Source organism: Myotis nattereri (assembly GCF_964212035.1).
Source record: "Myotis nattereri genome assembly, chromosome: 3".
Lineage (NCBI taxonomy): Eukaryota > Metazoa > Chordata > Mammalia > Chiroptera > Vespertilionidae > Myotis > Myotis nattereri.
Window position 1 is genome coordinate 152,538,239 of NC_138077.1, and position 13,491 is coordinate 152,551,729.

The 13,491-nt window shown below is 37.4% G+C and overlaps 1 protein-coding gene across 1 annotated transcript in view; it reads left to right on the plus strand.

Moving 5' to 3' along the window:
* Positions 1-13,491, plus strand: part of COL24A1 (collagen type XXIV alpha 1 chain) — a 320,488-nt gene that overhangs the window by 205,265 nt on the left and 101,732 nt on the right. The window contains exons 34-35 of the mRNA XM_081088262.1: positions 2,167-2,220; positions 9,319-9,372. Coding sequence (XP_080944388.1) covers positions 2,167-2,220; positions 9,319-9,372 — 108 coding nt within the window. The remainder of the gene's footprint in view (positions 1-2,166; positions 2,221-9,318; positions 9,373-13,491) is intronic.

Consider the following 13,491-nt stretch of genomic DNA (forward strand, 5'->3'; position numbering starts at 1 on the left):
TTTGCATATCTGTACTTCTAATCTAATATCATATTTTCTCTTAGCTTTTAGTTTTAATATAAATAGTAATTGTGATCCTCTGTACAGTTGCCAATTTGCCCAAGGCCAGTAATATAAAGGAGGCAGATTTCAAATAGGCAAGGGCAGTATTTTATATATCACTAGAGGCCTGGTGCATGAAATTCATGCACGGGGGTGGGGGGAAGTCCCTCAGCCTGACCTACACCCTCTCGCAATCTAGGATCCCTCTTGCAATCTGGGACCGCTGGCTCCTAACCGCTCACCTGCCTGCCTGCCTGATCACCACCCCTAACTGCTCACCTGCCTGCTTGATCACCCCTAACCACTTGCTTGCCTACCTGAATGCCCCTAACTGCTTATCTGCCTGCCTGATTGCCCCTAACCACTCTCCTGCCTGCCTGGTCACCCCTAACCACCTCTGCCTGCCTGCCTAATCACCCCTAACCACTCTGCCTGCCTGCCTGATTGCCCCTAACCACTCATCTGCCTGCCTGATTGCCCTAACCATCCTGCCTTCCTGCCTGATCACCCCTAACTGCTCGCCTGCCTGCCTGAGCACCCCTAACCACCTCTGCCTTGGCCCCCACCACTACGGCTTCGTCCAGAAGGTCATCTAGAAAGACGTCTGGAATGACGCCCAGAAGGTCGTTCGGCTATCCAGTCTAATTAGCATATTACGCTTTTATTATTATAGATTAGTAGTCATCAGTGTTTGGTACACAGTACATGCTCAGTAAATCTTTGAACAGGAGAATCAAAGAGGACCTGGAATTTCATTTAGAGTTTTATGTAACATTTTAGAATATACCCCCACATATAAGAGACAATTTTATGGTAGCATAGATGGCATGGTATAAAATGTGGGGGGGCAGAAGACATTGGAGGGCTCCAATTTGGTCATTTAGGGCCTAAAATCCTTGTGCTTTAGCAGGTTTTAAGGGCATAAACCATACTTTTTAGCACATTATAAGGATATTATTTTTGGATAAGAATACTTTTGTTAATATTAAAGTTATTAAAAATCCAAATTTAAAATAATTATGCATAATTATTAGCCACTGTATAGGAAGGGAATTAAATGCAAAAATACACATAGATATAAAGAATTCCTAAAGCTTGACCACAACAAAAATGTGACCAAAAAATGGCACAGAACTTGAATAGACATTATTCCAAAGAAGATATACAAATGGCCAGTAAGCACATGAATAGATGCTCAATATTACTAGTCATTAGAGAAATGAAAATCAAAACCACAATGAAATACCACTTCCTACCCATTAGGATGATTATTTAAAAAAAAAAAAGAAAAAGAAAGAAAAGAAACACACACACATGCACATAGAAATTAACCAATGTTGGCAAGAATGTGGAGAAATTGGAATCCTTGTGCATTGCCAATAGGGTTGTTAAATGGTGGGGCTGTAGTAGAAAACTATTTGGTGGCTCTTCAAACATTTAAAGATAGAATTACCATTTAATCTATCAATTTCACTTCTAGGTATATATCTAAAAGTATTGAAAGTAGGGACTCAAAGTGATCTTTGTACAACAGTGTTTATAGGAGCATTATTCACAGTGGCCAAGAGGTAGAAACCCCAAATGTTCACTGACACATAAATGAATATACAAAATGTAGTATATACATATTATGGAATGTTATTCAACCTTGAAAAGAAAGGAAGTCTTAACGCACGTTACAACATGGATAATAAGCCTTGAAGACATTATGCTACATAAAATAAGGCAGACACAAAAGAACAAATATATTCGTTCTCATATGAGGTAGCCAAATTCAGAGACTGAAACCGGAATGTTGGTTGCCATAGGAACGGAGGAGGGAGATAAGCAATTATTTAATGAGTATAGAGTTTAAGTTTGAAAAGATAAAATGGCCTAAGGATAGATGGTGGTAATGGTAGCACAACAGTGTGAATGTACTTAAAGCCACGGAACTGTACATTTAAAAATTGTTAAAATGGTGAATTTTATGTTATGTATATTTTACCACAAAAGGAAAAAAGAAAGACTAGAAGTAGACAGAAAAGTTAGGTGGGACAATTGTAAAAGAAAGCTGAGGTAAGGGAACTGTCTGAAACATTTTCAAGCATCACTTTTTTTTCAAGTTTGCCTTTGTTTGTTCAGGGTTCACAAGGACCTCCTGGGAGTACTGGAGACAGGGGACTTGCAGGAGAACCAGTAAGTTTATCTTTATACTTTTCAATAATACAAAACCTTGCATCATAATTAGATAAATATAATTTAATTGTAGAGTTTCCTTGGAAAATGAATTGTGAAAAAGACCTGTCACACCTAGTTTCTCATAATTTATTTTTTATTGCCTATGAAGTCATTCTTCTTGGATGGTATCAGATGTAATATGTTGTAACAAGCTTCTAAGACTTACGATATAGTCTTTCAAGCTACTGGGTTGATCTTATGCATCAGTTGACACAATGGCTTACAGGTGGCCTTTGCATAATTTTTTAGCTAGTAACAAGTGGAAAATTCTAAAAGTCAAAAAGTTATTCTTATCAATCTTCTTTCCTGGTATAATGTCTGGTACATTATATCTACTTAATGCATGTTTATTAAACTTAAATTGACCAAAGTTCATATCCCAGTGATATAATCATTCAGCCAGTAATAGTAGATGGAGTGAAGTGGGATGAGAATTCATTCTTAATAAAGAACAAATTTAAATAAAAGTCAGTGTGTTAATAGAGCTGTGACAACAGCAGAGACAATATATATTCAACCTTACACAAGAAAAGATTTGTTATTGTAGTCATAAATGACTAAATGGCTTAACAGTACCTAAACACTGACATCCAGGTCATAGGGTTAGTGAGGTTGGTAAATAAAATATAAATCAATTTATAATGGATAAAATAGGTTTTGTTTCATATATTTGAGCTGCCTGGCCAAGACATAGTACAGAAAAGAACAGAAGTAAATTGGTAAAATGAAGGATGCAGAAGAGATATTGAAACATGTTTATATTTTGAGAATAATAAAATAGAAGACTACAACTTTTCTATAGCCAACACCTATTAGAGTTATCTCTTTTTCTTAAACAAGATTCAAAACTGGTTTATTCAATGCAATACAAGTATTGGGATTTGGATAGTTTATCATTCATTCATTCAATCAACCAATATTTATTACGAACCTGCCTGTGGATTATAGTGGTAACCGTGGAGTTTTCAGTCTAACGATAGAATTACACATTAATTAATAACAGAGATAAATGGATAATTTAAAAGTGAGATGAATGCTCTAATGTATAGGAATTCAGTTCGAAGAGACACTATCCTAACTGGGGGTAGGAAAAGCTTCCATGAGAAGGAGTATTGAGCTGTGATCTCCAGGATGAATAGTAGTTACTTAGGCAAACATGGGAAAATGTCATTCTAGAGAGAAGTCATGCACCTGGGAAGAAGCACCACATATTTATTTAAAGATCTAAAAAAGGCCAGCATGGCTGTGGCACAGAGTCAGATAAAAGTAAGTGCAAGATGAGGATGGAAAGGGAGGCAGGGGACAAAATACATGCAGCTTTATGAGCCATGTTCACACGGATTTGTATTTTTATCCTATGAACAAAGGGATGCCATTGAAAGGATGGGACTAGTTTATGACCCAATTATTACTTTGTTAAAATCACTCAAACCACAAGGTAGAGTTCAAAGTGTAATGGACCAAGAATGGAAAAGAGTGTTGCTTTCTGTTGAAAAATAAGAGATGACAGAACCCTTTAGATTAGCAGAGAAAAGAAGTGCACAGGTATAAAAAAAAATTCAAAAGGAGATAAAATCAACAGGAGATAGATATCCTGTATGTGAAGTACAATTCCTACATTTCTGGCTTGAAGAATTAATGAGATAATTATATCATTTACTAAAACTGGAAATAACAACAGAAAGCTAGGTTTGATAATGGCAGGTTATAAGTGCAGTTTAGCTATGTTAGATTTGAGGTGTCTTCGACAAATGTGAAGTTGAAAATTAGATATGGAGCTCAGAGCAGAGGAATATACTAAAGTTAAAAATATTGGAGTCATTGACCTAGGGAGAGAATATTGGAGTGAGAGAAGAAAAAGATCTGAGCTTTAAAAAAAAAAAAGTCAACATTTAATAAATGTTCGTAGAAGAGGAATGAACTGAAGAGGAGACTGAAAGAGGTAAGAGGAAAATCAAACACATACCCAGTTCAGCCCTAATCAGAACCTATCTTAAAATCTCATGACAACCTTAGATTCCTTTAGAAGTATGTTGGCAAAACTGTGAATCTATATGCAATTATAGATCTCAGGTCAGTCACTTCCTTTTGTAGATAAAGTTGTGTTGAAACACATCTATAACCGTTCACATATACATATGTCTCTTTTCTTACTACAACAGCAAAGTTGACATATGTGACAGAGACCACATGACCCACACCTTAAAATAACTTATTATCTGGCCCTTTAGGAAAAGGTTTGCTGATCTCTAATCTAGAATTTAATCACATTTGGAAAAAAAAGTCCAATCAATGCAAAACTGATGCATATCGTACTCCTGGATTTGTACAGTGCACAACTGTATAAAATTGCCTTCAATAAGAAGAAAAATATGATCAAAATTTCAAAAATTTGCTAAGCAATCTAGAAACTAACTTAAGTAGAAAAGAAAATTATTATCTAAATAGAAGACTGAAAAGTAAATAATGATTTTTTGAAAATAAATAAATAAAGCCATGGCTTCTGTTGCTCAGTTGGTTGGGGTTCCTTCCATCCATCAAAAGGTCACTGGTTCAATTCCTGGTCAGGGCACATGCCTGGTTTCGGTCTTAATTCCCAGTAGACAGTCAATTGATGTTTCTCTCTCACATTGATGTTTCTTTCTCTCTCCTTCCCCCTTCCTCTCCCTCTCAAACAATAAAAACACATTTAAATAAATAAATAAATAAATAGATAGATAGATAGATAGATAGATAAATAGAAGGCAAATACTTTTAAAATTAATGTATTAGATTTAACCCAATCCTATTTCCTATTATAAATTGGGTATAGGGGCTTGGTTTAATTATTCCAATGATAAATATGAATGAGCAGGAAAAATAGCTTAATATTTTTAACCTGGCATAAAATATAATGTTACTAGAATTTAAAAGGGATAATAAAGTTAGAACAATTAAATTCTGTGACACTGATCCAAATATAGACATACAGATATGTGGAACAGAAAAATATATAGAAGATTTTAATATTTTATGAGGACAATGTTACAAATCAGTAGTGAAGTGCTGTGCTGAATGCTGAGGGGCTCATTAACACATGAAGAGTTCGCAGGTATTAGAAATATAGGCAACACATTAGCAAATCATTTCCACATAATAGGATAAGTGCTAAAATAGAGGTTAGTTTACAGTCCTAAAATAGCACAAAGGAAATGCACTTAGCCTAACATGCATTTCCCAGAAGATTTGGTTTAGGAAACGGCAGTTGGTTTGAATCTTGGATAAATTAGAGGTAGCCAAGAGAATATGACAGAAAAAATACTCTAGGGTGAATGGAACAGCATGAGGAAAGACAGGAGGGCATAGAACAACTTGATCTCTTCAAGGAAGCCTTAAGCAGTTATATTCACTACAACATAAAGTGAAAAATAGGAAGTGTCGATACTTGGTTAAGAGGTATTTTTTTTTAATTGAATTTATTGGGGTGACATTGGTTTGCAAAACCATACAGGTTCCAAGTTTACAACTCAATAAGACAACATCTGGATTCTCACCTCAAACTACATAAAAACAATGGCCTAAGTAAATAAATATTTTTAAATCATAAGTGATAAGAGTAGGTGAAAGAATTTTTAAATAGGAATAAATGTTTAAATTTAAATACGATTTAAAAAGTAATAAAAGGCTGACAGCTTTATTTTATTATATACAAATTTAAAACTTTTTTCATCCTAATTTTTAAAAAAGTTCAAAGATTTAAGGAGATACACCAAAGTATTAAGTGGTTCCAGTGGTTTTTTGGGGTAATTTTTAATTTTGTGTATTTACAAGTATTCTATAGTGATAATGTTTGAGAGTAGGTGGAAGGTTATCCTTAACAATATATTTAAAAAATAAAGTGACACACTACAAAATGGGTGGAAATTAACAATAAAATAGGACAGATTAATACATAATGTCCCTAATATACAAATATTTTTAAGTGACTCCCAAAATATGTGGGCAAAGGGCATGATCAAGCAACACATAGAATATCATGGATAGCTGATAAACAAATGGAAAAAAAAATATTACACCAAACTCATTAAATATAGACACTTTTAAAGTACTCGATTGTCCGTCATATTAACAAAGAATTTTAAAAGTATTCTGTGTTGGTATGCATTCAAAGAAATAGGTTTTAATTTTTCTATGTTGCTTTTTTAATGTTAATTGTTGCAACCTTTTGAGAAATTGACTTGACTTTTGACCAAATAACACATTTCATACTGTGTTCTAAGGGGAAAAGTGCAGACTATACACAAAGACTTGTGCACAAAGATGTTTCTCTCAGTGTGCTTATAATAGGATAGGAATACATTCTGAGAATAATCCATAAATTTTTAAATATTACTCATAATCTTATCTAATAAAGCAGAAATATGCAAATTGACTGTCACACAGTAACAGACAAGATGGCTGTGCCCGCAGCGAAGGCCAAGTTCCTGTAACGAGCCTTAATGAGCAATCAGCAGGGACCTGAGCCTGAGCCTCCTGCATGGTGGGGCTTGACAGGGGACCTCAGGCCGCACCCTCTGCCCAACAACGCTTTGATAGGGGACCTCAGGCCACATTCCCCACCTGGCAGAGTTGACGCGGGACCTCAGGCCGCACCCCCCTGACCCAGCACCGGGCTGGGGGACCTGAGGCCATGCCCCACACCCCAGTGCCAGGCTGTGAGACCTGAGGCTGCACCCCCACTTGGCAGAGCTTGACAGGGGACTTCAGGCTGTGCCTCTCACCCTGGTGCCAGGCCAGGGGACCTCAGGCTGCACGTTCTACCCGCAGGGATTGACGGGGAACCTCAAGGTATGCCCCCTGCCCCAGCATGGGGCACCTCAGGCTGCACCCCCCACCCTGGCGCCGGGTCAGGCAACCTGAGGCTGTGCCCCCCAACTGGCGGGATTTGATGGGGGTTGGGCCAGCCAGGTCTGGATCTAGCCCAGCCCTGGGCAAACTATGGCCCGCGGGCCAGATCCGGCCCATTTGAAATGAATAAAACTAAAAAAATAAAAGACCGTACCCTTTTATGTAATGATGTTTACTTTAAATTTATATTAGTTCACACAAACACTCCATCCATGCTTTTGTTCCGGCCCTCCTGTCCAGTTTAAGAACCCATTGTGGCCCTCGAGTCAAAAAGTTTGCCCACCCCTGTCTAGCCCAATGGGGATGGAGCCAGCTGGGTCTGGGTTTAGTGTGATTTTGAGACACCACAGGTGGGTGGGGACTTGACTTGGTCCCACAGTGCACCCCAGACTCTGACAGGAGGAAGATTTTCATATACATTTTACTAATTTTCTTTCATCTCTGACACTTCTATTATAGAGAAAGGGCAAATAGCAATATTAAAATATTTCCTCTAATTAATCCCGTTTTAATGTGCATGAAATTTGTGCACTGGGCCACTAGTATTTAATAAGCCATAATTGAAAAATATCACTGACATCTTAGTACCTTCAGTAGTTATACATGGAGTACAATATAAGTGACACCAATATACCAACCTTATTTATAATCCTGTCTTTTGAAAGTTTATCTCAGTCATTTGACAATATCACATGTTACAGATCTTAACTTTCACGTATCACTGGTCCAACATGCATATAATAAACCCACTAAAACAACATTATACAAAAAGAGGAATTAAAAACAGTGTACATATCTAATATTAAGAAAATAATTAATTTGTGGTACTGTGGAATATTAAATGGAATGTTGTGTAGCCTTTGAATAAATTTGTTATGAAATATCTATAATAATAAAAGCATAATATGCTTATTAGACCAGACAGCCGAGCGACCTTCCAGACGACCTTTTGGCTGTGAGGGCCGAGCCCCTTGCACAAATTTTGTGCATCGGGCCTCTAGTTTACAACAATATAATACAGTATTTATATTTAGAATAGAATATTAAGCATATAGCAGAAGGATACAGAATTATAAGTATGGTCCTACAAAAGAATTAGAAGACACTATGAAAGAATATTTATGGTGTTTGACTTAATCTGTTTTTTATACTTTCCACACTTTTCAAATACTTTTAAATGAGCCTACTATAACAATTTAGAAAAATAGTTTAAGATAACCAATCATACCAGTTTTACTGCCCATTATTACATTTTTTTAAAGTCATGTGTTCACAAAATTGTGAGTATAACCTCATAGAAAACTTGAAATCTCTTATTTTCTGAATCTTAAAAACATTTTTTGTTTTTCCAGAAAGATCAAAATTACTGTCTCTCCAGAAATATCAAAAAGTGCAAGTAGCTCTTTTGCATGACTGCAGAAATACCATTATATTGTAGCTTCTAAATAAGTATGAATTTATCTAAAGTAATTCTAGCCAGTTAAATGGCTTCCACATCCTAAGAATATCCCTTAAATTAATCAATTTAATATTTAGGTAGTAAGGCAATTACTCAATATTTGTTTACTTAAAATTAAACTATTCAGTATCACAGTGACCAAGATTTCCATAACAGTCCCATCATGCATTTTGCTGCACCTTAGTGATTATCCCATGTGAACATTGTTAAATCCATTCATAGGAAACAGGAATTATTCAACTGGACTCTACTGTGATAAAGTACAACAGCCTAGCTTTATATCATTCGAGACCAAATATTTGCTTCTTCAAAAATGCTATTTTTGACACATATTTTCCCAGAATGTTAAGTAAATCTATAATCATCATGGCCATTAAATAAGATAACTTTTGAAACCCCTTAGCATAATATTTCATACTTATTAGGCATTTGTTGAGTTTTTATTGATGAATGAGTAAATTAGGGGATGAAAGAATAAATGGTACTATCTTTTCTTTTGAATCCAAGCATATCTTACTATTAGTCACAAAAGAAACACGTATGTATCAAAAGAGATATACTTTTGTTTATACAGAAAGTAAAGTGAAACATTCATAAATGTATTGTGATATATTACATGTGATATCTTATAAATTCAATATTTAGATGCATGTTAATTAAAATATAGAATAATCTTTGATTCTCAGATTTTAAATTTTATTTTAATACAGGGACCGCGAGGACTGCAAGGTGATGCTGGGCCTCCTGGAGAAATGGGTGCTGAGGTAATATTTTGTGGCTGTTTCTTGTTAGTTCATTAGTGCTTAATGCTTTTTGTAAGACTCCTCAATGTATAATTGATATATTAAATATATATTATGGAGAATAATTCCATAGTGTTTCATTTCATATTCAGAAAGTAAAGCCTAAAATTCCATTAAAAGCAGATGACTATTCTGTGGACCTAATTTTATATACGTAAAATTTTCCTCTTAACAGCTAATTTAAATGACAGAATAGAATGTGAATAAAACTTTCCCTTAACCTATTGAAAGTTAACTTGATAACTTTCTATGTTATGTCTTACTTATAGAAGAATAGACCCCAGTACAGCATATATTCTGGAATAATAACCCCCAGTTGTTATGATGATAAAATCTAAATTACTATTTCTGTTGTTTATTCAGTTTAGCACTAAATAAGTTGTACGTAAATCCTCTCCTTCCTTGGCTTCTTGGCAACTGCTGTCTCTTGGTTCTGCTCTTTACCTTCTGATGAGCCTTTCTCGGTTTTTATGTGAAGCTGTCCTTCTTCCTCAGCTTAGCAGTCGTATGATCACAGTGACTTTGGCAGTATTACTCTGACAGCTCTCAGCTGGATAGCTCTAATGCATGCCTCTGTCTTCAGCTCCACTTACTTATTTTCTGTTGTCTTTTACACATGTACCTAGATACCCACATCCATCTCACATTAAAATATCTAAACCAAAACCATTACTTTCCCACTGTTCTATCTTCTGTTACTCCCATCTCACTGAAAGATAACCCTTTGGCCCACTAGTCCTAAACTGAGTCCTCCTAGACTTCTCTTCCTACTTCATCCTCTCCAGTCATCCGTCTTTCCCCTTAGAGTAAGTCCCCCCCTTTTCTCTGCTATGTCTCAACTCTAACCTTTCCTTTTCATCACTATTGCCAGTACTCGGGTCCTCTGTTTTTATCCCATGTCTCACCCAACTCCCATTATTTCTTAGCTTGTGGCCTGCTTATCTTTGTCATATCATCTCTCTCCTTAAAATTTTTTAACGGTTCTCATAGCCTTAATAAAATGTCAATTTCTTAACATGATAAATAATATTCTACATTATTTAACCTCCGCAGACCTTTCAACCACATCCCAATAAAACTTTTCTCCTCCCCTATGTGTTCAGTTCTCCTCCCCTATTTTTAATGACATGACTTTTTGCTTGGCACTGTGTATTACTGGGGATAAAAGGATGCTGAGATATGGTCCCTGACTTCTTTCGGAGTTTATAATCTACTAGGGGCCCAGTGCATGAATTCATGCACCTTGAAAGGAACTGAGGGCCACGGTGCTGCGGTAGGCACAGGGACAAGTCTCGGCCCATCCTCCATGCCCCCGCTCAGCCCCTCCTGCCGCAGCCCCTGTTCCCCTGTCTGCCAGCAGCCCCTCTCCTGCCTCCGTCGCAGCTTGTACCCGCTGACAGCCCAGAGCAATTGGGGCCAGAGCTAGCAGCAAGTACGAGTGTGACCCGCGCCTTCAGTGGGTGCAAATGGTAGCTGCTGCCCCAATTGCCCCTCAGGAGCAGGGGGAGGTGGAGAAGCCCTCAGGGGCTATCAGGGCCAGCAGCTACCACTCACACCTGCTGATGGCACCAAGTGATTGGGACCAGCACCAGGCACTGGCAGCAGGTGCAAGCGGTGGCTCTGGCACTGGCTGCAGGTGTGAGTGGGGCCGGCGCTGGCAGCAGGTGCAAGCACTGGGCGGGACTGCGGCTCACGGGAGCAAAGAATTTTCAGTAACCACCAGTGGCTCACCCCGATGACAGCGGCTGGTGCCCCACCTTGGTTTGGCACCCCTGCTCACCTGCTTCACCATCCCACCACGGCCAACACCTGCCATGTTCTGCACATGCCCCCTGGTGGTCAGCACATGTCATAGTGACCAGTTTTTCGGTTGTTCCAGTTGTTCTGCTATTTGGTCTATTTGCATATTAGCCTTTTATTATATAGGATTCTAAAACATAATCATACAAAAGATCATTATGTTACAATGCATTAAACCCAATGATGGAGATATTCACAGGGAATTTAAGAGCACTTAACCTCACCTGGGTAAGGAAAGCAGAAGATGTGTGAGTGTGTGTGTGTGTGTGTGTGTGTGAAGGAGGCATGAGATGAGTTTTAAGGATTGAGAAAGTGTCAGCCCTATGAAAAGAAGGAATAAGAATAAGGGAATTCCAAGAAAAGGCATGCATGAGCAGAAGCAAACATGAGGCAGTGTGGCTTCACTGATACTTAAAGTCAAAGCAAGAAGTGATAATAGATGAAGTTAGTTCATGCAAAGTCTTGTGTACTCTGTTAAGAAGCTTGAACTTCACATCTTATGGGCTATTGTAATTGTACAGTATAAGCAAAGTGGTGATAAAGTCATATTTGAAATATAATCCCAGTAGTTGCAAGGAATATGTACTTGAGAAGACAAAAATGAAGACATGTAGACCTACTAAAAGGCTATTGCCTTCAACCAGGCAAAGAATGATGGCAGTCTGAACTAAAGTGGTAGGCATAGAAAAGGAAAGGAGGGGATTGATTTGAGAAATGTTTGTTATATAAATTGTGTAACCCTGCATATTTGTGGGATATGGAAAGTAAAGGGAAAAGAGAACTAAAAAATGATTCCCAGATTTCTAGGTTGTGCAACAGGATGGATGGTAATACCCTTTTCTGAGACCAAGGCTTAGGGAGCTTAAGATCAGAATCTGCCTGACTGCCCAACCTAAATAGTTAATGAGTAGCAGAGTTGGGCTTTAAATCCACATCTGACTCCAAAGCTAATGATGATAACCTACTCTAATCCACGTCCTCTGAGCCTGAGGAAAGCTGAGAGAAGCCATACCTCATACCCTGAAGTTGTTTTAACAGAGTAGGAGACAAGAATTCTGTTGTGATGAAGAGTAGGGGTTGAGCACATCAGTTGAGGAAAATATGCTGATTTAGAATAGTAGTTGAGGATAATGGAAGAGGGAAATGACAAGTTAAAAAACATATATACCTTATTAAAAGTCAAGCTGAAGCAGAAGACTTAATTTGCATTAGATCAATTATGATGAAGAAGATAATAGCCAACAATTCTGGAACACTTTCTGTGTGATTAGGTGCATTTAAATGCTTTGTTATATTAATGAACAATTACAACACCCTATGAGGTAGATTCAGTTGTTACCCTCATTCTGCAGATGAGGAAACTAAGACATGAAATGGTTAAGTATTTTGCTCAAGAGCAAAGCTAGTAGTAGTGATAGAGCCTACATTTAAATTTAGGTGATTTCTCTACACATACTATTCTCTTAGCCACTGTGCCTCTCAACATGTAATGATACCACTTTGTACAAATGTGTAACTTTAACCACCAGTATTCTACTGAGAATATAAATTTAAAAGGGAATTTTAAGTACTAATTCAAGATTGGTATAAAGATAGGTACCACATATCTATCCGTGCTGTCGCAAAGGGTAAATTTTTCTTTCCTCTTACAGCAGAGTAGTATTCCATTGTGTAAATGTATTACAACTTTCTTATTTACTGTGCTAAGTCAAATAAGCCAGTCAGAGAAAGACAAGTACCATACGATTTCACTCATATGTGGAATTTAATGAACAAACTGAACTACCAAGCAAAATAGAGACAGACTCATAGATGGAGAGCAGGCAGATAACTGGGGGGTGGGGGAGGTGTGGGGAAGGGATAGAGCAATAAAGAAAAAAATGAGAGAGAACTCACGGACATGGACAACAGTATGGTGATTTCAGGGTGGAGAGGGGTGGGTGGAGAGGGAAGAGGGCATAGAGGGGATAAAAGGTGATGGGAAAAATTAAATTACAAAAAAGTTTATAAAATAAAAAACAGGTACCACAGAGATCAGAACATCAGCTATTGGATTTAGCCTAAGAAAGGGATAAAAGAAACCAAGAAGAGCTGACAGATTGGGAGAAATTAAGAACTGGAAGAGGCCCCTGAGATTAAAATCAATTTTGATATAGAAGAAATCCTTAAAGTGTTGGTATTCTCTCTCAAGAGATAAATTTAATCTCGGGGTGGGATATTAAATTCTGTCGTTTCTGAGCCAGAGCAGAAACCCAGGCGTCTCACTTCATAGTCTGTCTG